At 41.5% G+C, this 26153-nt stretch overlaps 2 protein-coding genes across 8 annotated transcripts in view; one reads left to right on the top strand and one right to left on the bottom strand.

Moving 5' to 3' along the window:
• Window positions 1-8700, top strand: part of meis2a (Meis homeobox 2a) — a 79117-nt gene extending 70417 nt beyond the window's left edge. For 2 of the 5 annotated variants that reach the window (XM_085391032.1, XM_085391031.1), the window contains exons 11-13: window positions 1690-1748; window positions 3408-3518; window positions 7191-8700. In XM_085391032.1, coding sequence (XP_085247158.1) covers window positions 1690-1748; window positions 3408-3518; window positions 7191-7492 — 472 coding nt within the window. In that variant the 3' untranslated portion in view covers window positions 7493-8700. Of the gene's footprint in view, window positions 1-1689; window positions 1749-3407; window positions 3519-3960; window positions 4059-7190 lie in introns of all 5 variants that reach the window. The other 3 variants (XM_085391034.1, XM_085391035.1, XM_085391033.1) reach the window with 3 other exon arrangements.
• A 13882-nt stretch (window positions 8701-22582) lies between these two features.
• cdin1 (CDAN1 interacting nuclease 1) overlaps window positions 22583-26153 on the bottom strand; it is a 50907-nt gene continuing 47336 nt past the window's right edge. For all 3 annotated transcript variants that reach the window (XM_085391265.1, XM_085391264.1, XM_085391266.1), the window contains exon 12: window positions 22583-24032. In XM_085391265.1, coding sequence (XP_085247391.1) covers window positions 23864-24032 — 169 coding nt within the window. In that variant the 3' untranslated portion in view covers window positions 22583-23863. The remainder of the gene's footprint in view (window positions 24033-26153) is intronic.

Below are 26153 nucleotides of genomic sequence, written 5' to 3'. Positions count from 1 at the left end.
GCTGGTTTCGATGCTGGAACCGTCTTTCTCCCTGAAGCACCTCGGGCATTTCTTGGAGCATAGCTATCGCGCAATGTTTTGTCCCCTTTGTTCAAAAATACTTCAGAGTTAATAAAAGTTCATTTTTATTCCTCCCTTAAATTGCAAATCATGCGTTACAATAGTATAATTTCCAATACAGCTCTCTCCTTCACTCCATTCCACTCCACCTCTCATCTTCCTCTTTCATTCTCCCTTATTCTCATGTGGGTTTGTTTCATCTTTTTTCTCTCAGGGGCCTGCAGTACCCCATGCGTACCTGCACTCTGGATGCCCCCTGGCAAATGAGCACCGCGTCTTTCTTTTCCCAACTGTGCATTTTGTACATTTAACCATGTCACTTTGAGCCGGGCAGATTACAGGCGTTTAAGTTCATTGGAGAAGGTAAGGGCAGGTATCAGGGCTTCATGGGGGATTAGGAACCCAAATTGGTTCCAGCTCTCCCTTCCTTCTAATGACCAGTTCTTTAGCCATATTGATGGTGCCTTGGCCCGTATGTTAGGAGAGGGCAGTAAAGCCTTTTTTTTTTCTTCCCTCCACTGTGTTTTTTGGAACTAGCAAAAGACTCCATGCTGGACAGCTCCAACGTGATTTGAAACCCCACTTTAATATCAACCACATGGGGGTACCCCTAGAGCTAGGTCCATGCTATGTTTTCAGGTTTATTAAAGTGAATGAGAGAAAGTCAGAATGAAAAGAGGTGGCAACAGAGGTAAAAAGAAAGATATAAAGGTGGAGAACTTCCTTGGCCTTAGTGGGCAGATTGTGTTTGACACAACCCAAGGCATCCCATTCCAAGTTAAAAAGGTTGCCCCTGGCTGGCAGTCACCTCCAGATGACCTCCGGCTCTACACTGGAAAAGCCACAGGAGCAAGACTGGCTGGGGAGGCTTTGTGGAGGTGCACTTACTCGCTGCTGTGGTGGTGATAAAACTTCAGACAGCCTAATTGATGGGCTCACTGACATAACAATACCTTGTGAAAGCACGGCGTGGCCCATGCCTGGTCCTCATTTCTGGACAGCTGGAAGGGGAGCAGAACCCCCTACAATGCAGCCAGAGTTGGGGGTCCCACAGAGGGGGAGGGAAGAGATGGGGGTGCAATGAAAGGAACCATTTATGTCCTGCATTTTGAACTTAAAGTTCATTTTGAAATTCAAGTATCCCCACAAAAAATAACATTTTGGTGCAATAACTGTAGAAGATGCAGTACATTACATAGAGTTGGTGAGCGTTGGGTAGAACTATAGCAGTAGTGACAGAAAAAAGAAAGCGAGACGGAGAGAGGAATGGATGTGCCATGTTGAGGGTTCTTCTGTGCCCAAGTTGCACTTAATACTTGAGGAATGTCTCCCTGGTGCCCATAGCAACCAAACGTAATCAAAAGCTTTATTAAAAGAGGGGGGAATAGATCATAAGGAACATTAAAAGTATCCCTCACTGGGTTCCCAAGTCAGCAGACAATTGCCCTTTTGTTTGTTGCTGTTGTGTCGTGAGCGCCTCTCTCAAGGACTCGGTGGCTAATGTTGCCATTAAGTCATGCAAAACTGTTTTTTCTTTGTGGAGGCTCGTGATGAATCTTTCTGTGTGTGAATGCAGCGTGATTTAACGTTTGCTTTTCTCTTCTCTGTGTTTATTTTTTCCTCTGCCAGGTTTATCAATGCCAGGAGAAGAATAGTACAACCCATGATCGATCAGTCAAATCGAGCAGGTAAAAAAAAAGGAAAAGACAAACAAAAATTTCAAAATGAAAAAACCCAAACAGACAATCCAGCTAATCTACAGTAGAGTACGGCTTCTTTTCCCTGCATGAAGACACCCTTTCCAAATCCTTTACTGGCAAGCACATTATGCCTGGAGCCCAGATTTTTAGAGGGGTACCCTACACCTACTCCCTCCTCTTCCTCTTCCATCGTTCATTCCCTTTTCCATTTTCTCAATGAGATGTGTTCAGCAGTGGTGCAGGCTGTTTGCTGATTGACTCTAATTGGAGATTTCCCAGTCTAAGTGGCAAGAGAGGTATATTAGCAGTCTCTCTGTGAATTACTAATTGGACACAAGAGGAGTGCCAAAAACGCTAGCAGCAATTTATGAGTTATCTCCCTTCTTTTTTAGGCTATTTTGTTTTTCTTCCTTTTTTTCAGTTAGGTAGGGGGCTTTCCCCTGAATTTTTCTGCTGCATTTTTATTTCCTTCCCTCAAGAATCACTCTTCTTAATTTTGATCTTAAGTAGTCATTCACTGCATTGCAAATATCAAAACCTCTCTGATTTTTTTTAATGGATTCCACCATTATGTCTTGATTTATCCCCCATGCACGAGAGATTTACATTGGTTTAAAAAAAGATGGAACACTTTATATTGGTAAATCATAACACACTGATTTTCCATGTCTAATGTGTTCAGATTTCCAAAAGCACAACCTAGTAGTAGCAAGTATGCCACTATGTGATCCTGCTGAATGTTTCAGTCACCCTAAGCTTCATTGACTTTGGCATTACCAAAAAAGAAAAAAAGAAAGAAGAAGAAAAAAACAGTAATTCTCGTTTTATGAAGATCCCTACACTCAGGGATGGAAATTGTTCAAACCGACACGAGCCATGATTAAAATGAGATGCACTTACAAATGTGGGCGCCTCTTTCTATACTTATTGCTCTTTTGTGTGGAGTATTTGACAGCCTGCATCCAGTGTGTGCCAATCAGCAATCTCTACTAACACAGCATGACTAACATCTCCCTCTAATCTTTGAGAATTACAGATTATCCAAGATAATTCTGTTATAGTCCCAGAATGCAATGGTTTCTGCAGTCTCCAAAATGCATTAGTTCAATAAGCCTAATAATAAACAAAATAAGATCCAGCTGAGCAAAGATTGCTGCTCTGTCTTCTTTATTATTATAACAGCTAATCAGGTAATTCATCCATAATACATATTAAACGATCTGGCAGTTTTGGGATTATCTAAATTTGTATGTTATGTTCTTCTTAAGAAAAGAAACATATACATGTGCTATGGATATAACAAAATATTTGAAGGCTGAGTCTGGATGAATTGCCTGCCATGGCATAAATTCTTCCCATCCTGTCAAACTGCATGCTTTCTTCTCTCGGTTAGAGAACAATGTGTCTCCCTTGAGCGTGGTTTTGAATGTACGCACAAGTGTTTGTGTGTGCGTGTGTGCTTGCATGCATAAGGACCCACTGTATGCATGTTTGCATGCCACGCGTCAGTCAGTGCTGTCCACAAACATGAGCACAATGTCTTACAGTATGTTTGGGCTGGAGCTGGGACAATTGCTGATAGTCTGGTGTGTTTTCTCTTCTTCTTCCCCCCTTCCTTTTTCATGTCCACATTTTGACTACAATCAGGTTTTCTTCTTGATCCTTCAGTGAGCCAAGGAGCAGCGTACAGTCCGGAGGGCCAGCCAATGGGTAGCTTCGTGCTGGACGGTCAGCAACACATGGGGATCCGACCAGCTGGTAAGTCCATCCGCCTCCTTTCCTTCGTCCGTCTTCCCTCCACCATGCCTGCTTTACCACACAAGAGTTACCAAAGAGCTGAATGACACTGACCCCACTGTCTGCAGCATGAAATGTAGTAACCTCAGCATGGAGAAGGTCTCCCAAGTCAGTCGCATAAACCTAACACTAGTGTGCACCTCAACCACGATAACGCTTGTCTTTAAAAGTCCCCCCCGCCTGCCTTGCTTGTGCTTTTTCTAATCTCATAATCACAACAAATGGGTTTAAGGGAACCAGCAAGAAATGTAAACTCTTAAACCACTTCTTCACATCTTCCTCTTCCCTCATTTTCCATCTAAAGCTAACCAACCTCATCCCTTCTACTAGTTGGTCGTCTCTGACCTCGCTGTGACTCAAACTCCTGCTGATGCTTTTTCTGGCATTTATCTCTTCTTTCTAGGGCCTATGAGTGGAATGGGGATGAATATGGGCATGGATGGGCAATGGCACTACATGTAACCTCCATCTTGTAACTCAAAAAGCAAAGAAAAGGGGGAAGTAAGTACTGGGTTCTTTTCCTTGTTTTTTTCACACGTTGGGGCTGCTGGGTTTTATTTTTATGCTATTTTTTTCCCAATTCCCTTTCACTTGACCAGCACAATGTCCTCTCACACTGGGCAGAATTTTACAGCAAGCTTGGGCCCCCTTCCTTCCCAGCAACAACTTAGGTAGCCAGAAAGATGCTTTAAATGTAGAGGATAAATTGAAGACTTGAGAAAAAGGGGTAATCATCCTGGGACAGAGAGGACCCGACTTGTGGCGCCAGACAACATGAACAACAACAGAAAAAGGGGGGGGAAGAAACAACCTGGCATGGCATGCACAAATTTATTTATCACAACAGCGCCATCGCTCTCCCCATCTTGGACAGCCAATGCAAATGTTGGACATTTAGGGAAAAAATAACATCTCCTGGGGAAGGGCCTGACAGGGAGAAATTAAGCAGGCTCCAGTGAAGCGATAAAGAAGGAGAAGTGAAACTGTCCTCCGAGTGACATAAATCTGTCTGGGGAAGGATTGATGCCCAAATTATCTTATATGCAAAGACGGGAACACCGCAGTACATTACGGCCCCTGAGCAAGATATACGGGCCGCGGGTGACATGGCCGATTCTTCACTGGGGGTTTGGTTTGAGCTGTGTAAAGGGAGGAATGAGTGTGTGGGGGGGCTGTGTGTTTTGATTATTTTTTACTGGAGGGAGACGATTTGGGGAGCGGGAGGAGGCAGTGAGTGGCCTGACCTGAGACTCGCAGACAAGAGCAGGGAGACACTGAGATAAATTTATAAGGTAGAAGACACAGGCATGCACACTTTGTCCAAAAGGAGGGGGTCTTTTTCACACATACAGATACGGCCTCTCCGAGACACTGTCTTCCTGTCTCTGTCTCTCTTTCACACACATACACACACAATCCCTCTATAGCTAAATGGCGGCAGTCTGATTAAGCTGGCCATTCTGCCACAGTGCTGACATTTGAAAAATCAAGACATATAACATCCCAAAGGCGGCGGGGCAGATGAAATTTTATTTAACACCTAAACTCCCTTGCCCAATGAGGCACAATATAATAACACTTACCTTGATTAAAAGAACCCTTTATATGTAAATGGAGACTGGATTTTCCAAAGGGTCACAGCGGTAATTCTGCCGACAGAGATCATTTCACCCCTCCAGTCCTTGCATTCTCTCTCTCTTCCTCTGCTTCTCGCTGCCTCTCGCACGTTTTATCTCATCCCCTCCTGTCTTTGCTAATGGCAGAAGGGAAAAAAAGAGAGAGAGAGAAGGGAAAATCAGGAAGCAATGTTCCCTAAAACAGCCACACAGAGACAACATTTGCTCAGGTTGGCTAATTCTTAATATAGGGCTATATAATTTTGAGACTATTTAATTACGTAACATACTTTATGCTTCATGACCAATTACATTAATAGCTTAATACAGAGCAATATTATCCTCTCTTGATTTGATTACACAGTCACACAATATGGTATATTTGGTACTTAATTATGGCCAGCCATTGAGCAGGACTACTGTGCCATAACAGAAGTGCGCAGCCAGCTAGGGAGGCAGGCATGCAGAGATGGCAAGGGAGAGAGGCCCAGTCTGTCCTCAGTCATTGTCTTCAGATTTTACCACTCTTGTTAATAAAAGAAGGGGTGGGGGGGTCTAGGATCTACTTAACGGAATGACTGGAGCTTACAAGACTAGAGATTACCAGCTTACAGTGTCAAAAACATCTGCTGGGCCTTTTAACAGGAGCTGTCCTGGATTATATGGAGGTGAGGGCATCCATCATACCCTACTAACACCCTGAATGATTTATTTATTTTATGACCTGAGTAGTGAGGTTTTAAGAGACCTGTTCTGACAAACACTTGCATTTCAAATGAACTGACATGGAAAGGGAGCATTAGAGAATGGCATAGCTTTCAACCAGCGGACTGGCCATTAATCTTGGCCTTTGCTGTCCCTCTCTCCTTTCTGTCCTCCTCCTCTTCCCCTCACCGGGGTCCTCCAGTGTAATTTCTTAATTGCAGTGTTCTAAGGTGGAGGAATGCAGAGAGTGAGCATGCCTAGTGACCTTGCAGCGACCTCTCCCCTTCTATTACAGCTTCTAATCCCCCAGGGGTTCACATTACAAAGCAGGCCAGCCCAGACCCAATCCCAGACCCAGGCCCCCTGGCTCCAGCGGGACCTCCTGCTCACTCGTTTCTCCCCAAGGTCCAGGCCTCTGGACCAGCCTTGTTCCCATACTCCAGTCCCAGGCACCAGGAACAACACCCCCACATTTGACTTTTTTTTTTCTTGCTGATTACAACAAACAGCAATGCGAAAAGCCAAACAGTGGCACTGCTGAGCCAGCCCCGTGTCCTGGGTCGTGTCACAGTATGAGAGATGCAGCATGCTGAGGTCTCTACACATATGAAGTGGAGTCCACCTTAAGAGATATCAGCATAAGCCACCGCCTTTCCGTTTGCTCTCTCTTTCCACTTTTTTTTGTCTTTGTTACACTGCCTTGCCGCTGTTTGATGAACAACTGGTACTTTTTTTTTTTGCTTGAAATGCTCTTATTCAGAGGCGGAAACAAGCCTTTAATGTTCTCTATATTGGTGATGCAACTAACCGAGACCTAAATTATTTAACGATGTCTTTAAGAGATTCTAAATCAAATATGTGCACAAAGGCACATCCCCACGAGAGAATGCCTGTTTAGTTAGTCACTAAATTCAGCTGGGGAATTGACTCTTCCACTTGTAAAAGTATTAGCACTTCTCCACATCAATACGCCTGCTTGGTTTTCCTCACATCCTCCAGGACTACAGTGTCTGTGGATGACTGAGGATCATTTTCCGACCTGAGACCTGACCACAACGCTATTGGGCATTGTAAACCACTCACCATCGCCTAAAATAGTCTGCTACAATAATGTCTCTCTTTACTTGTAGGAGCTAAAAGCGCTGCAGTCACAGGCGCAGTGTCATAAAATCTGTTAAGCTCTTTGTTGGAGACGTTGAGTTTAAATTGAATTAAGGTCTGTTAATGGAGAGGGAGCGTGTCAAAGCTGCGGCGAGAAAACAGTTTTAGTGACTGTGTAAATACGTTCTCGTCTTTCTGCCTTTCTTCTCAGGTCTGTCAGGCATGCCAGGGGAGTACGTACCTCAGAGTGGTCCTATGGGCATGAGCATGATCCCACCCACTTACACCAACCATCATCAGCTGACCTCTCACCCTTCCCAGCTCCGACACGGGCCCCCTTTCCATGCATACCTACCCGATCATCCCCGCGTCCACCACACTCATCACGCCATGCTGATGCACGGAGGACCCTCGTCGCACCCAGGAATGACCATGTCTGCACAGAGACCCCCTTTGCTTTCTCCCGTTGACCCCAGTACTGGAGGACAAGGCCTGGACATCCATGCCCAATAGCATAAGGGAACTTTGCTACGACATCACGACAACAGCAGCTACTACAAGAAACCAATAAGAATAAAAAACAAACAAACAGCAACCAACAATAAATCCTATTTTGAGACTATTTTTAAGAATAAGAAGCAAACCCTTTTGACCAGAATTTGACACGAACGAAACAGAATTCCAGATGAGCTGTGATAATTCTTTTCTTTTTTTTTCTAACTTGTCAATTTTGTTACTTTCATCCAAACGGAGGACCAAGCTGACAAGAACACTTTGTAAAGTCTTGGGCTTTTGGTAAAGATCAACAGAGGATGTTTTGACATACGCGTGCAAAGAACGGACAGACGCACCCGCTCGGAAAAAAGCAAAACACACACACTTTTCTCACACTCACGCACCGTCATAAACACGTTCAGTACACATTCATGTGATGCTCTCAAACGCTTCTATAAGATCACTCTGGAAGATTTAAAAAAGAGAAAAAAAAAAAAAAAAGAAACAACAGAAAGACTCCAAGAGTTATAACTACTGTAGTATAAAAGTATAGATAAATAAGTTAAAACTTGTGCATTTTTTTTGTTGATCACATGGTTTCTGTTTCCTGAGCTAGTTTTAGAATTAAAGGTTAACCTTTTCTCTCTCACACTGTGTGTGCTCCTTCCTGGAGGAGAAACTGTCTCGCAGCACAGCACTATTAAAGAAAAAAAAATAAGAAGATGGAACATCTCAAAAAGGCTTCAAACCACAGAGGGCAATCAGGTCCTGTCCCCCATAAGAACAGGGCATGATGGGAAAAGGCTGCTAAATGACACCGGATCTCTCCAGAAGATTCAGTTTGAACATTTGTCATGCCCCTCTCTCTCTTTTTCTTGTTTTTGGTTCATGAATGAATGTTGCCCTGTAGGTTTTAAAGAAAAAAAGAGTTCGTTGTTTGAATTGCCCAAGCACTGGATTGTGTTGGTTTTATACATTTTTATTTTAATATTATTTTATTTTTTTTGTACCCTGGACTCTCATTGATGAAGAGCATTTTGAAGGAAGCTTAATAGTGGAAAAGCAACATCCTGCAGCGCTTCTTTATCTGTGGATCAACATTCTTGCCATAAGGACAATGCTGACACAAATGTTGATTCTGTGGCACTGGAGAAGCATTTGATGGTTGATGCACCAAAAAACCTGAAACACACACACACACACACACACACACACACACACACGCATACACACACACAAAAAAAAGAAAAGAAAAAAAACTTAAATTATGAACTCAATGCTTTTGGGAGAAAAAAGCTGAGAGAATATTGTAACAAACTTCGTACAGAGTTCAGTCTATTAATTGTTTCATGTTAGATATTCTATGTGTTTACCTCAATTGAAAAAGAATGTTTTTGCTAGTTTCAGATCTGCTGTGGCATTGATATTGTATGTCCATGAATTCCTTCCTTTTTCAGCACGTGTTCCTCACTAGATGATAAGATGCCGTCTCCCTTAAGCTTTGTCAAAAATACATTAAATACTTGTATGAGGACTGTGACGTAATGTTTAAAAGGTGTTCAGTCACAAATGCTGTAATAAATATTTCATTTTTGATTTTTGTTAGCTTTTTGTGTGATTAACTGTGTTGCATACAAGTCTTAATTCACGTACCCATTTTAACAGAACACAATTAATTGGTTTATTATTATTATAACTCAGAAACCCTTTTTTTGTATATATATTGTTGCCTGTTGAATTTATTTTTGCAAATGGTCATAAAAATACACCATTTCAAACTTTCTTCCAGCACTCTGTTTGCAATAGCTTGTTTTAACCAGACTGCCCGTTTGAGTGCCCTCTTAAACTGACAATAACAAATTGTGGTTGAAATACATCTTCCCATGGACATTTATTTAGGCACACAAATATGCCCTCCGCGTAATAAATTACTGACAAATGCAAATAAAGTGTGCAAATTGCAGAGCAAATTCAACACCAGCCCATCTCAGACTTAGAAGGCTATTAGCAGTTAAGTGGAGGTGCATTTAAAAGAAAGAAAGAAAAAAGGCTGACAGTGGCCTGGACTTATTGATAAGCATAAACAAAACGTTTTAAAGGGCATGTATTTTTATTTTATGTATTTATTTATTTTTCTAAAGATATCCAACATGAGGAAAGTGACTATGAACTGAGTGGAAGTGAATTAGTTTAAATATTTAAAAAAAAAAACAGTAAAAATAGAAATAATAAAAAAGCCAGGGTTTTCCCTGTACCCTCCAAAAAAAAAAAAAAAAAGTCCACATAGATTCACCTTTTAAAGTCTTCCTACTTATTCTAACAACAGAGCAATGATTTGTTCCCACAATAATTGCCTCTTCGGTCAGAACCATGGCGGCCCTCTGTATGTGCTTTGTGCTAATTTCTGCCGTTTTGCAGCGCCGCCTGTCGGTCTAATCGGGCAATGTCGTCCAGGAGTACAGAGATGGGCTTTGAGGGCTATCTCTTCTCTCTTGTCTCTATCCCTGCGCCGGTGTTCTCCCGCGGCCACCCAAGTCATAGCCTTAAACCAGAAATGACAACATAACTTTGGCTGAAACATTTTCTGTCCTTTACTTTCTTGCACTGGATTCAGGGCTATAAGTATGTTTCAACTCCTACATTTTTTTTCTCTTAATTATCATTGCAAACTATTTTTTAATCTTGTTATTATGTGTGAAGCAACAAATATAGTGTATGGAAAATTATAGGTATTATTATTATTATTATTATTGAATTTTACTGTTTATTTTGCACACTAACCAAACTGGCTTAGGATTCTCTTTTTTCTTTTTAAATTTTTAATTCTTTATTTCTTCTTGTGTTGTCGTTGTTATAGAGATTTTTCTTTTTTCTTTTTTTTAAGATTTTCGATTTATTTTTTGTGGGTTTAAATATTAACCGAGCCTTTTTTTGCGTTTTATTTTTATTCAGATATTATAATTTATCGTAAAAAAAATGATGGGTCTTTTTTTATACATTATTGCTTAAATTTGTTTGTTTGTGACGCATTTGCAGGCCTAAACAGGTTTTTAACTGTTGACTTTAGTTTTTTATTATGTATTTTCTCCGGTTTTGCACATCGCATATTTCCACTCTCTGCGTGGAAAGTCCTTTTTTTTTATTTAAATCCAGCATTGACAGATTATTATTGTTTAGCTATTTATCGTTCATATATTTTGGCCTGCACGACAATCCAAAAGCAATATTTCCTTTTAGGTATTTCCCCCCTCTTTTAATTGGTTTAAACGATTCCCAGGTTGTCGGTGAAAAATTGTTTTAATTGCAGACACCATACCTGAAGAGATAATCGTTATTTAACAATATTTTTTTTCCAATTCGGAATGCTGGGCCTTAACCAGGCAGAAGAAAAAAAATTATTAGTTTTACACCAAAGTCTAGTTTGGTGTATCTTCTTTTGTCGACTATTTAAAACCTAAAAGCCCTTTTTGTTTTTTTAGTGGTCTATTATTCTGTGGATAAAACGGAAGGAAGAAACCCTTCGTTTTGTGCGGAGATTATCAGATGAAAAAGAGAGAAAACGTGAGGATTACTGTGGATGGAGAGGATTTTAATATTAATAGTTTTTTTTCTTTTCTCCCCCCCTCGTCCCGACCCCCCCCCCCCCCCTCCTCCTCCTCCTCCTCCCTCCCCTCTTCCCCGATGAGACAGAAGGTAGATTGCCTCTGCTGCTTTCCTTTTGCCGATTCGGTGTGACAGGGATGATGGATGATCCAGCCGAGCTAAACAACTCCACCCCTTCATCTCCTCCCTGTCAAAGCCAGTCCGGGCCGCTGCTGCAGGAATAAAATAAGGAATATATTCCCTCTGCACTGCTGCACAATGCAGCCCGTTCCTCTGGAAGACACTCTCCTCCCGTGCAACAATATTAAAAGTCCACACACCCAGTTCACCCGCTAGAAACACTGAGTGCGTTACAGAGGCAACATGTTAATAATACTCATGTTATTGGATATGTTTGCGTGTGCGTGTGTGTGTGTGTGTTTGTATATGTGTGCGTGCGCGCTTCCTGCAGAGCATCTGGTAAAGTGGGGTTTATGATCTAAGAGAGACGACTGCAAATATATATTTTTAGATACACAAGTGGATCTGCTGGCAGCGACGGGGGGGGGGGGGAGCGCGTTAGAAAAGTTTTGCTTCTTCTTTGTTGTTCTTTCAAATTGCTGATTTGGATAGTGGTCGTAAAAATGAACGCTTACGCAGGGACTGAGTGTCCTTCGCTGTGCAGCTGGCTCTCCCCAAAATGGCTTGCTCTGGGGGACAGGGACAGTTTTTTTTTTTTTTTTTTTTTGTTTTTTTAAGTTTCAGTTTTCTGTGTGTGTAGGCCCATGAGTGTGTGTACGCATGTGTGTGTCTGTGTGTTGCCCTCCTTTTCTTCCTTTTTTTTTTTTTTTAACATTTCAGCAGTTTTCTCTCCTCTTGCCATAAGGTGTTTCTATGACTACGTTATGTAGGCCTGTGCGAGGCGGGTCAGAGGCGGGGGTCCCTGGGAGAAAAGGACCGCATTTGGCTGATCATTTATCAATGTCAACCGCATAATGATTCTCCCTGCAGTCCCCCTATTGATGAGGATAATTACATTAGCTCAGAGTGACTGATCAATAAAGCCCAGGGAAAATGGTTTATTATAGCACCACCGAAAAGGCTTTCTGGACAACCCAGTCTCACGGCAGTGGCTCCCCCCCCCCTTTTTTTTTTTAAAGAAGACTTGGTTGTTTTTTGCAATCCAAACTCAGCAAAGGCAACTGTGTGAGTCCAAACTTCATCTATCCGTCGAGTTCACATTGTGTTTTTAACTTCTAATGCTTATTGACCCCTTTTTCTCAGTAATGAGATGTGATATACTTTCACATTTTATTTTCCTATACATGAAGCATTTCCTTTTGGCATAAAATAAATTTAAAAAAATACACGAATTTGCACACCAGGAAATAGCTCACCATGTAGAAACCACTCAATTTTCAAGCCAACTAGCAGGGGAATGGCGCATAAAGACGCATGCATTCATATCTTACGCGATTAATCAAAAGTCAGGCTGCGTTAAGAACCAAATGCTCCCATCTACCTGAACTGAGCTGTGATTTCACATACACCTCCCTTTTCGTGTAATGCATTTTGTCTGGGTGTTGGATAAGCAAAACACGCGCTCAAATGGCAGCAACACCTGATATGGCGTAAAAGTCAAGCCGGCCTTGAGGAGAAAGTCTTCAAATGAAAAGCAAACAAAAGAGAAAAAAATTAGCACACGGAACCAAACAGAAATAACCAACAAAGACAACCAGTAAATGCATTTCTGACCTCTTTCCCCGTCCCCATCTCTCCGCCCCACCACTCTTTCTCTCTCCTTCTCTCTCTCCTCGTGTGTGTGTGTGTGTATATGTGTGTGTTCTTTAATTGTCAACAACTTATCCCCTGCAGGAATGTTGCAAACTCTTTCGCCTTAATTCTCCGTGGTGCTCTGCGCCAGCTCCCATTTACCGCTGATGAACGTGTCTGCAGGAGACAGCTCCATTATCTATTTATCATTTATGATACTATTTCCTCAGACAATAGGAGAAGAAACGCGCCCGCAGATAGTCCCACTGATGACTCCTCACTGGCCTTCTGCGATATTTACTCGACGGCATTTTTGATCAATAGAAAATTTGGATTTTTGTCTTAAATAAAAATAAATAAATAATAAATAAAAATCTCTGGAATATTGAAATTAAACATAGCATTTTATATAAATATATTTTTTGCTGCAAAAAAAATGCAAATAAAAAAAGAGCATCATGGCTTATATTTTTATGAGGACCACCTTAAAAAAATCTTCAACTGTCCGGGTGATATTCACGATTGTTTGCTTGCCCGCTACAGGAATAAGAGGCGATTTTTTTCACACTTCAATGATACTTGTCTTCTTAAAAAAGAGTGACTGCCACTCCCCTCAACACACATACACAACCCCTCTCCAATGCACACTCACCCTGCAAAAAGGAAATCTTAATGATGCGAATGTTATAAATAGTCAAATAACATAGCTATGGGGGGTTGGAATTAGCAGAAACTGAAAATTGCAATGGCCAGTGCTGAGGCTGCTGGAGAGGCAGAAAAGACGGCATGTTAGTGCAGAATAAATAAGGCGCAATAAAAAGGGAAATAGCCGAAGTTTAGTCAAGCCTTGAGGTACTCAAACCTTCATTTCAATCAGTTAAGATTTAATTAGGCAAGCCGCTGGCCTCCTTTTTTCCCTCCTCCTCCTCATTATATTCCCTTTTCCAGCACCGTGTTACAATGGCCCCAAGGTTGTCAACGTTTGACCGGTTTTTCAGTGAAATAATCACGGTTTATGGCTTGAGAGCCCATAAGATTGGGGTATAAATATGGCATTATTCCATTATGAAACGAAAGTCCTAACACTGAGTGGCGCAAATATCGATTCTCTTAATTTATGGGTTGTTTTCGTAAGTAGATTTTTTTTATTCCTAATTTCCTTCGGTTATTTTGAGAGCTTAAAAAAATGGTTAGAAATATCTTGCGGGAGGCCGAGGGCAGCAAAGTGAGACATTTCACAAGAACTGTAAATAACAGAAGAGGGCTGAGGGAGAAGCAGGGGGAGAGAAGCGTGGATGCGCACACATAGTGGATTTTGTAAAATATGAAATTTCTCCGGGTTATTGATTAATGTGCATATTTCTAAAGGCACGATGCGCATTTCAAATCCATTAAATAACTTCAATATAATGTAGATGTTCTCAAGCGAGAGAGAAAGAGAGGGAGAGGGAGAGGGAAGGAGCGCGATCTGGAGACCCCCTCCCCACCACACCCTTGGGCGCAGTGTTATTACATGATGGCGACCCCTTCTGGGGGCCAGAGTAAATGTATTTATGGAAAGAGAGGAAGAAGAAGCGGTTTCTATGTCTTTCTCTTTGAGAGACATCAGCGTTCATTCGTTCATTTCCATTTCTGTGTTAAAAATTGCAAATAACATTGAAGTTTATACTCAGACGTGTATATTTATGTACATATACAAATACGGATATCCTACTTTTTTTCTTCCTTTACCTCAAAAGTTTACATACTGGGATCCCACCTTGGCTATTTCAACATATGAGAGAGACCCTGACCTGCTGCCGTAAATGTGACCTCAGAGACTCTCGTTTCATATTTACTCACAGGTAAAAGGCTCCTTATGCATGTATTAGGAGAGCACGTTGATGGTAAAATCAATAAAGATGGATTGTAGGGTCAATATAATGCTTTGCACCTGGGGACTTGTTGCCCGGCTCCCATTCCTGAGTGTGTGTGTGTGTATGTGACAGAGAAAAAGAGAGAGAGAAATGAGCAATTCATACGCGACCATCTCTGCAAGCTCTGTGTACGCCGGTGGCTGTGCGTCTGTGTTTAAAGAAAAGAGAGGAGGTTTGAAGAGCAGGGCAGCAGGGCTGAAGTCATCCAGCCGGGGACCCGAAGGACCCTGCTAACTCTGACATCATTAATCACGGCCCACTTGAAGATTATGGCTGAAAGTATAGAATCGGTAACCATTATCGTCTCGGATGGCAGTTAAAACCTCGACAATTCAATGGCATGCAGGCATCTATACGAAAGAGAAAAAAAGAAGAAGAAAAAGGAGCGAAGACAAGTGAAGGCAAAAAGAGGAGAGGGAGTCTGGTGACACTGGGATGGAGTTCCAGGCTGTGCGTCAACGCGAGTCAACGGTGCTCCACGTAATTAGCCCAGACTGGTTTAATATGATTATAAAACATAGCGACGACAGACTCCAAGCACAGCCAACCGCAATTTATTTAATTATTATTATTATTATTATTAATAATAATAATAATTTATAATAATAATAACTTTTCACACAGAATTGATCATTGATGATTTCTTATTTTAATAGCATCACATTGTTATTGAAATAAGTAATCATTTAATTTCGTTTAAATATGAACTGAAATGCGTTTTATTGCCTTTACAATAGTGGAAAGTGGAAATGGCTTTATATTATTTAAAATATTTTCCACAAACTTTAAGACCGGATAAGTTGCTCTTATTCAAATTACAAATAGCCCAACAACTTCGGATAATCATCATTTTATCCAGTGAAAAGCGGAAAATGACGTCTTAAATTTAGATTACTTTTTTTCAGTCGCAAACAACATTATTTTGGTCATTTTAAACTATATAATCGGGCGAAACTAATTATTTTAAACTATCAAGATGAGTTTACTTGCAAAAAACATGGAATGTGCATGTGCGAAAAATTTTTTCACACAACATCCACGTCAGCGTATTATTATTATTATTATTATTAGTCATGTTTTTCTGCACAACACTCTAATAGCAGGTGATTCAAGGACCCATTTTATGCGGTGTCTTGCATTAAAATCGGTCGCTGTGAGCATTTTCACAAGCACACAGAATACAGGGGAGACAAGAAACGCTAACTTGTTCCCTGTTAGCAGGGAAGCTTCAGTGATGAAAAGCAATAGCTGGTGTCAAGAACTTTTTTAGCACGTCACTACAGCTGGTGGGAATAAATAGTCAACTGAAGAGGAGGGGTTGCAAGCCATGACATAAGGGTATTTGGGTATGTGGCCACAGGGAGCTTTCATATCTCCTCAACACAATAAAAGCCTTGTGTTCAACTGTCTTACAAGTTCAACTTTGTTTCACAACAAGGAGTGTAAACTGTTGTCAATATTCAGATAGCCTTCATCTACCAATAATGACAGGCAGCCGGCTTTCTATCTTATCTGTGGGTCAGGTAGCGCCATACCTGAGGGGAATAACTGCTGCGATAAAGAGTGCCTGGGCCAATAGAAAGGCTCTTGTCTGTCTGTGAGGAGTTAATGGAGAACGCCACTGGAGACAGGAAGTCCTCAGAAAGTGAAAAGCACTTTATTGCACACCTGAATGGCCTGGAATAGGGTTTCCCTCAAACCCAATGGGAAAACCACATTACAGGTCTTTACACAGGGTCATTACAACAGGGCAGTGGAGTTCAAGTGATCCATTGCATTTGAATGACAACATCACATCGCTCTATTCATTCTTCCCTCTTGTGTGACCTGATGATGATCCCTGTGGGATTGGGATGTTGTCAGTGGAGTGATGTGTTGAAGTTACAGTAGAGCATGTGCAAGATTTGGCCCATGCAAGTGTGCATAAAAACCCACTCCAGCACACATGCGGCCCTCATCCTTTGTCACTAAATGTGAGTCAAGACCGTTGAGGTGATGTGGTTTTCTTGTATCAACAGGTTCCTGGTCCCATAAGCCACAGTACACTGCAACGTGACATCATCAGGCCTCTAAAACTGAATTGCAACATCGATCCCTCTCAGGCTGACCTCCCATAAGTCAAAGGCAGACAATGTGAGACGTGTGTTTAGATGGAAGTGTATATTTACCTGCCAGTGGGAACTCAAGGACATGGTTCCAGCAAGGTTATATCCAGCCACATCGTGGAGTGTTTTGGGGTGAAAATGAGTTGTAAAAATGACAAATGGCCTACAATTCTCTAACTGAAGCAGCACTGCAGTTGGCACTGTGTTTTAAGCAAAACAGTTAATTGCTCAGCGCAGCAAAGGCTCGATGAAACACTCATAAAACATCACAAAAAAAAAGCCAGTGCCTTCTTCTGTTCTTGTCTTCACCGTGCAAACGACTGCTTCCATCCCTGCTCTTCATAATTTCCCAGCGCAAAAATATTATGTTGCCTGTGGCAACAATTCAATAAAATACCCAATCACATCTGTTCTTTCATATATTTCCCAAATTAAGCTAAGTCTGTACATAATAGAGAAGTCTTCTCATCTGTGTGCTAGGATTTCAAGCCAGGATTTACTGCAGGGTGATAAATGACAATAAGGCTTGTTTTGACAAATGCAATGCTACTTTTGAATGAGCGAGGGGTTGGCACAGTGTGCAGGGCCAGACCCACTGTTATCAGCTGGATTAGTGGCTCTGATTATGCCCTGGAAGCTTTTGCTCTCAGCACCAATCAAAACCTGCGGTCCGTGCATCCCATAATAGCCACGTTCATCCGTACAGTAGCCCCACCTCCTCCCAAGTGCACTTATTTCATAATAACAAGCTTGCCACAGCTCTCATCAGGCCATAATGCTCACAAATAGAAGACAAGGGAGAGGGTGAGCCAAGGTTGTTTTGACCGAATCATTTTTTTCTCTCCACCTCATGCAACTAACCTTTTCCCCCTGACTAGCTCTAGTCGTATTTTCCGACCACGCAGCTCTAATCTTTTAGGATGTCACTTGTGATCATACATCTACTGCTGCCTTTCTGCTGTCTGCTCCTCTTCTACCTTTCCTCTACCCTGCTGCTTTCCTCACCCCTGCTCATCGCCATGCTGGCCTGAACCTGATTTTGGGGTTGTTACCGGGCTTCCTCTGGACCCTCGCTGTGATCAGGAGATATCACAGTTTCTGGGTCACTTCTGTCACAAACCAAATGCCATTCAAGGGGGGGGCTGACCTTTCTAGTGGCTGATGCTGGAGCAGGCATACTCCATGCGGGTTGTCACCCCTGTGGTTCCAACCACAAACGCACATTCGGTTGTATTCCCGTTATCTCTTTTATTCATTGCTATACATGTTAAAATAATACGCATGAATGTAGCTGGAACAAAAATAGCTGATGTATGACATCTTGGCTAAGCTCAGGACTGTGACAGGCCTAAGTGCTAGCTGCAGACACATGGTATATCAGATCTCAGTAGAAGGAACTCCAGATATGCTTCCTGGATTTATTTGAATGCAGCGGGTTATGCAGCAAGTGCCACTGTTTTCACAAATGGGAGCTTAGCTCTAAATGAAATACGTCAATCAGCAAGAAGCCAAGTCAACAGCTTTCTCTTTAAAATACTGTTGCATACCATTTCTATTGCCAAGCTGCTCATTTCAACTAAGAGCATGTTGAGTTGCTCATTTAAAGCTACTGGCCAGACATTGGTTGCATGTGATCTTTGATTTTTGCAGGCAGTGCAGAGCTTTAAAATTTTGTTGTTGTTGTTTTTTTTTTAAAGCTCCCGTTCGTGTCTTGTCCCATAAAGCCAATGAGTCATAGGAAACTAAATTATCCTCCCCCACCCTTCAGTGTGGATTTATTTGTCATAGTTGTTCAGTTTCCCTCAAACATACCATCTGTCCTCCATCATGTCAATCAAAAATCCACCGCGTTGCCATTTAAAATCCCCCCAACCATTTTTCTCATGATCTATTGTTGTTTTTAAATAACAGCCTCTGATTAGCGGGTAGAGCTTCCTAAAAATAAAAATGAAGTCTGTTCGCGTCTTCCTCGGCTCAGAGAAGAGAGACCGCTTTTTCCCAGTGCTGTTATTCAAGCCCTCACAACAAAAAAATAAATAAAAAATGTAAAATCTTTTTTGTTGTTGTTGTTTTCTCTTTTCTTTCTTTCCTTCTTTTTTTTTTACATTTCATACTGGCTGTTTGGACTCTTCCTGGATATAATTTTATTTATTTCCATGCTGTGATGTCTGGCTGGCTGAGGGAGGCTGAGAGGATCCTTACTAAAAGCACTATGCTGCCTGCGGCAGAAACAGGCCAGAGCTCTCTTCACATAAATAACACAGGAGCGTGGAGAAAGTCCTTTTGGTGGTCTGCTAGAGGGATAGAACCAGCTCTTCCAGGTTCTCTCCTTTTTTCATTCTCTGTGTCTCAGTGGTCTATCTATGAGCTTGGATGAAGAAGCATAAAACAGCAGGATGTGGAAGAGATTGGTCCAAGATGTACATCTGAGTGGATAGTGGACTTCCAATAGCCTGCAGGCTGAGACCAGACAGAGTGGATGCTGTGAACTGCATCAAACTAATCTGACACATGGGAGTCCCAGATTTAAGAACTGTAACCAGTATTATAATAAGGTGTAACTAAATCACCTTACACATCATTTCTTTTTAATGTTGCAACAGCAAAAAATGATGAATAATATGATCTCAATTTTCCTCTTAAACTTTTTATTAACATGTGCATATATTGTATTCAGGTTTTTAAACTTTTGAGGTTTCCACATTTTATGGTCTTCTCATAATGCATTTAATTACTTTTTTAGTGTGTTGAGAGCATTAAGTGTGTTTTGTTAATTTATTAAAAGAAAAAAAAACATCTTTATTAGGTATTCAGATTCTTCGCTCAGTGCTTGATTAAAGCACCACTGGAAGCAACTGCAGCCACCGTTCTTCGTGGGAAAGATCCTACAAACTTGGAATCTCTTTTCTCCCTTTCTTGACAGAATTGTTTAAAGTCAATTATGTTGGGTTGGGAGTGCTGTTATGCAGCCATTTCCAGGTCTATAAATGCTCCTTTGGGGTTCAGGTGCAGACTTCACACAGTTTTCCCAAAACCACTGCTGTGTTTTTCTCTGTGCTATGCTTTGGGTCATCTTCTTGAAATGAAACCTTTGGTAACCTGAGACCCTGAGCACTCGGGATCGAGCTATATATTTCGGTTTCCCTGTTTCCCTCTATCGTGACTAGTCGCTCATAGCACAATTCCACCACTACTGTGTTTGACTGTAAGATGATATTAATGAGGTTATGCTCAGTGGCCTGTCTCCTCTATGCCATTGAGAACTGAGAACAGAAAGATCAAAATTTTTTTCATGGTCTGGAAGTCGAACTGCCTTTTGGCAAATCTGGGAACACAAAGTGTGCTGGCTTAGCCTCTGAGGGAAATGTTTGTATCCTTTGATCACTGTTTAGAAATGCAAAAAACAAGCAATACCAGTATAAACAAGTGATGGTTTTTGCATAAATTGTTACAAATGCCGACCCTTTTACTTTTCACATGGACCACTAGCCTCTTTGAAAGCAAAACCTGCTCAAATGTGTCTAGTCAATAGCCCCTGGACTACCAGAAAACTTCCTGAACTGCTTGACTTTTACCTACAGATTCTACATATTCATATGCAGAATCTCATCCTGGTGATTATCTTTTAGAAAACTCCCAGTGGGCTGTCATGTGTCTTTTAGTGAAGCATGGATTTCATCATGCCACTCTACCACAAAGCCATAATTGATAAAGTGCTGCACTGAGAGCTGTTCTGCACTAAGCTACTCCCATCTTCAAAAAGCAAATGGGTGGAAAGGTCTGGGGAGACTGTTGGTGGTTACAAACTTCTTCCACCGAGCTCCTGGGCACTTGACATAATCATGTCAAATATTTCTATGGCAAATTGCTCTACACACTTTAGAATGTATCACCCCATTGATAATTCTTTGGATCACTTGGCTCTCACTCTGACACACACAGTCAACTGGGGGACTTTATATAAACAGGTTTGCTTTTCATTTTGGTGAATTAGAGTTCTGTGAGGCGTTAGGTGGATTCCAGTCAGGTTTAGGAGCATCTCAAAGACCCCTCATAGAGGCTGATGTATTACAGTTCCAGTTTACTATGCTAATGGAGTATTTTTGTCTTTTATTTTCACAAATTAACAAATTACTTTGAAAACTTCGTATTACCTTACCTTGGAGTACAGGAAGAAGAGACCCCCCCATCCCCTCCCCAAATAAATAAGTAACTAGTAACTATTAATTTTAATTTTAAGAAAATTTGGAAACTTACAACTTACAACTTTTTGAATAATCTATATATTGTCAATGGGTTTTTTTCCAGTGCAAAAAATAAAGAATGTGTAGTTTTGTTTTTGCTGTATGCCACTTGAGGATCAAATTTCTCCAGAACACGGGTGTTACCAGCCCCTGGAAGTGACCTCTCCAAACTGGCCTTATTTGGAGAGCACTCGAGTGCCCCATTGTTGTGACAGGAACAATGACTCTAACAGGGGTGGGAGAGAAAACACAAAATACAGACGTCTGGCTCTTAAAAATCATCAGATGGAAACTAGTTTTTCTATATTTGCACTCACATCATGGAAATCTGGTCACCTGACACTGATGCCGTGGCTCGCCTTTGAAGTCCGTTTTAAAAAAAAAGCTTTATTTAGTGCACATTGTGTGCAGAACCTAATTTATAGGAGCTGACCCTGGCTACTCTTTTGTGCAACAACCACCTTGGAAAACAATGGCAGGAAGGCTTGAAACTTGAGAGGAACTGAATCTGCTCTTTTCCATTTTTTTTCTGCTCTTATTGAATGGAGAATTTTCCCTCCCCGAGTAAAATAGCTCTGTTTTTTTTGTCCAACAGGAGCCATAAAGTGATGTCTAAGCATACCATGACCAGGCATTCGCGCCGAGTTTAACTGGACACATGGGGACAGTTGTTTTGTACCACAGTGTGCAGAGAGGCGGGGGGGCACAGAGGAAGCCATGGACGCCTGGCGACCCAGTGGTGACCCAGTGGCCTCCTCATGGAGGGGATCAGGGCCTAGATAGGGAGTCGGCTTAAGGTTAGAGGTTTAAGGGTAACAAATCAAGCATCACTTTAATGGTATTTAACCCCTACATACCATATCTCTCCAACTGTTTGAACAGTGCATAAATGCAGGCCAAACATAGGAACACATATTTTTGTTTCATATGGGGAAGTTGTCTTAAATAACAGAAAATGAGGCGGTCGGATTTGGTGATTAATAGACTGAAGACAAAAGCTTTCCACTAACTTTGCACCTGAGGTCTGTTTTGACTCATTTCTATGCACAAGAACACGTGAAGCCTGCAGTTTGAAAGCACACTATGAACAAAAATAGTTCTTTGTGAGTGTACTTTCTGAGGTGACAGCATGTTCTTCACCCTTTCACTTTCTTTCCTCTTATCGTTTTGTGTGCCATAAAGAAAGGGGCAGGACAGGGATCCCCTATAGGCAGTGCATATCTGCCTCTAAAGCCATCACTCAACTTTATGTTCACTTCTGGTTCTCCTAGCCCGGCTGTGTTTCTTCCATTAGTATCCACTCATAAAATGTACCACGGTTATAAAGATGTGCAATAGACGACTACTAGACAGTCACTTACCTTTACATGGTAATCAGGTGTTTCTACGTACCTGTCTTTTACCTCACTTGCCTAAACGTGCCTGATATATAAAGTTTATGATTTTGACAGTAACGTGGGAACATATTAAAAATAGTTTACACAACACATTTATTAATATTTACATGTACAAAATAACACATGGAAGTACAGTAGTTTTACTTTAAATTGTTACAGGTTAAATGTGGGACAGAATGCAACAAATGCTGATTCTAATAGTCTTTTTATTTATTTTTTATTACTGTGAAACAAGTAAAAAAGCTCCTGGTTTTGATATTTTACTAAGTAAACACACTGGTCAAGCAAACGTAGGTTCACAAATGCGAGGATAAGCTCTTCACTTATTTTATATCCTTTTAAAGTGAATACTGTTAGGCTACCACATTACTCCCAATTTCAATATGGCTTTGCTTTAGGCAAACTGTCACGGCTATGCTCATTATTTTATGACATTATGCAGTGAAAAATTATTGATATATTCAACGTAAAAAAATAGAAAATTATTCAATTTTGTTCACACCTATTGGAAATTCTATCAATAACTTTAACTCTACAGTAAACATGAAGCCAACAAATGTAAAAAAAAAAAATTCCTTTTTTGTAAATGTATCAAAATTTGCGCTTAATTAGGTTAGTGGAACTTTGAATTTGAATATTAGTTGCGCAGTTAAGAAATAAACACTGACAGCAGCATGAACAGTTCTGTCAAGCATATGTGCTAACAAAAAAAAAAAGATTTTATAATGTGAAAAGGGTCACTGAGGGGCCAACCTTAATCAGAAACTATCCTGTTTATCCCGCTGGAGAGTGACTGAGAGGGCACTGAGTGACGCAGGTGAGAGACAGGCGTCACCCAGCCCCTAGACCGCACCTCTCTTATCTGCCTATGGAACGGAGGAGGAAGGAGTGACAAAGGCCAGGGCCTGAGCGTGATAAGGAAGGCCCTTATGTCCTGCTTCGGCCCTGGCTTGCACCGTAGCCTCCAGTGCAAGAGGCCATCCAAGGGCCAGGTGTTGACCACGACCAGAGCAGCCTCCCAGATCATGTTTTTCATTTACAGGTATGACTATGAGTGACGTCAGATATATAGAGAATGCTGGTGTGCATTTACATGCGGCCGCTTTGGAGCAGTGAATGAGAGGAAGAAAGGGAGAGAGAGAGCGAGAGAGAGAGAGAGCGAGAGAGAGAGAATGAGGGTCAGGTGAAGTTCAGGGCAGATTTTTTGCCAGTAGTCTCACACTGCAGGAAAGCCAAATTGCTTCCGGATCTAGGTATCCACCCCTGCAAAATTCAGTGTTCGTACCCTTCCCAACTCCTTGTTGTCATCCCTCTTTCCTCCCATTCATTCTTTCATCTGTACTTTGGTTTTATTCTTGCTTCTGATCTTTTCTCATTCTTTGTCTTTATTCTGGCTCTCAGGTGATCGGTCTTGTTGCGTGGCATGGCACAGGGTGACAATGTCTGTAGGGAAGCAGTCTTTGAGTAGGATACCTCTGTCTCTCTGGCAATCCAGCTCTCCAATAAAGCCATACCAGTAGATCACAAGGCCTGGACCAAACCTGCAGTGCACAAAAACAAAACAGACTGTTAGTACATTACCGCTGCTGTTTTCAAGAGTTCTCAGTGTGCAAATACTGAGATAGACTTTCAAATTCATATCTGAAAATGCTATTGACTTTGGATAGGAAATACAGAAAACATCAGGAATAGGTTAGTAAAGAGATAGAAAGATGGGACACTAGTGAGATGGATCTATGAGCGATAAGATGGCTTAGGTATTTTTCCTTTGATCACATCCAGGAAACTTGTGCTGAATCAAACAAAAACACCGCCAGGAAGATAAAGATCTTTCTGACAGGGTGATACACACTCAATCACATTACAATGGCAGTGAAATAACAATAATCTATCTATAACAAAGCACTACACCAAGGCCTCCGGATCCTGACATCAGAAGCCTTTGGTGCATAAGAGAGCATGCAGAGTTCAACACACTGCATATGGTGGTTAAGGTTAGCTAGTCAAACAGTGTCCAGCTGTTTCATTTACCTTCATTTTGAGGGGGAAAGCAATCTGCACTGCGGCAATAAAGATTGACTTTCCAAGCAAATGTGAGCTCAAATTAGGAGTGTTTAGATATAGGATGTTTTTGTTTATTTCCTTGTAGAACCTGTAGCAACTGTATCCCTAAAGATGTGAAAGATGCAGTAACGCTTTAAACAGAGGAACTCGTCACTTGGAATGTGCAACTACATTTTATTATTTCTTTTCAAAAAAGAAATAAAGCAGCTTTCAAGATATTTATTAACCCCCAAAGAGCCACCAGTGGCCCCTCTCTTCTTTGAACCTTAGCTGCCACGCATAAAGACGTGTCACAGTTGAACTCTTGAGTGGAGAGCACTGTAGTTGCTAGATGCTAGAGCAGATTCAGGGGGCTGACAGTACTGCTCTTCATCCTTGGACAGTTAACGCTGTTGTGGGGCCTCTGGAGGCCAAGACAGGAAGCTAGCTAAAGGGCCACAGAGAGCAGTACAAGTTCAGCTTCAAGGTAAAGTTCATAAAATCTTTTGACATTTTGGTTAGACTATAAGAACTATTATAGATGCTGTATTTACAGAAATCTTTAGTTTGCAATTTAAGAATTTACTGTAAACACACAGATTGCATTGTGACCACAGAAACAATAAATTCTCAGCCTTTGTTCTTTTTCCAGCTGTTACATATGTCTTGTTATAATGACTGGTCTCGAGGCAGTGCGCATGCTACATACAGTTCCCGTGTGCAGACAGACGCATGTACATGAAGATATGTGCACCTCCTTCTAAGCGGCCCTCGCAGTAGTGTACATGCTCCTACACCCCATCCCTGCATTCTGCGTTTTACAGCGCGTGATTTACGGTGCTGTATCTGTGAGCAAACAGGCCAAAGCCAACAGCCCCGAAGAAAGCCTGCAGATGCACGCTCTAAGTTCACCACAGTGTCACACACGTAGCTCACCCTCTCAACACTGCACAAAACTCAAACCCTCAAATTCTCGCCATTTCCACGCTCCACTGCTGCACATGGCCGTCAACTCTTAATATGGAAATGTTTTGGAAACAAAACCTAAACATTTACATTAGGTGGCTTCAGAAAAGGGCTTATGTGCTTCTTTTTATTCTGCCGCCGTTCTCTTTGTATTTCCTGTGTTCTGGATGTATGCGTGTGTTTGGGGAGGGTGAGAAGCGTAGAACGGGCAGACTGGTCGGCACACACTGGAAAGAGGCAACCTTCTGAAAAGGTTAAAACTGCACATCAACAGATAAGGCAGCCGTGCACGATTCATCATGTCCCAGGTCTGTCAAGGGAGGCTGAGTACAAATTGAAACAAGCAAAATTATAAACACTGGGGAGCCATGTCACCAAGGCCTTTCCATACCGTAAAGAAAATAAATGGAGTTTGAATCCTTCTCAGGATTAATACAAGTCAATACTACTGGGACCTTGAGGTAAAAATCTTGGACTGGGAATAGTAACAATAACACTGAAGGGGGAAGGGAACGGTCAGGGGGTCAAGACTAAGTCTGATGGTTCCAGCATGATTTTCTTGTGAAAAAGTCTAAAACTAAGTAGAAAGCAAGTAAAAATACACAGCAGGGTGCTTTAGGCACTACTACTGCGCGCATATATATATATATATA

Source organism: Rhamphochromis longiceps, linkage group LG19 (assembly GCF_057381845.1).
Source record: "Rhamphochromis longiceps isolate RC_006_pf linkage group LG19, R_longiceps_female_GT1.1, whole genome shotgun sequence".
NCBI classification, from domain to species: domain Eukaryota; kingdom Metazoa; phylum Chordata; class Actinopteri; order Cichliformes; family Cichlidae; genus Rhamphochromis; species Rhamphochromis longiceps.
The sequence above is the reverse complement of the archived record's forward strand: the minus strand, read 5'-3'. Positions and strand labels throughout refer to the sequence as shown.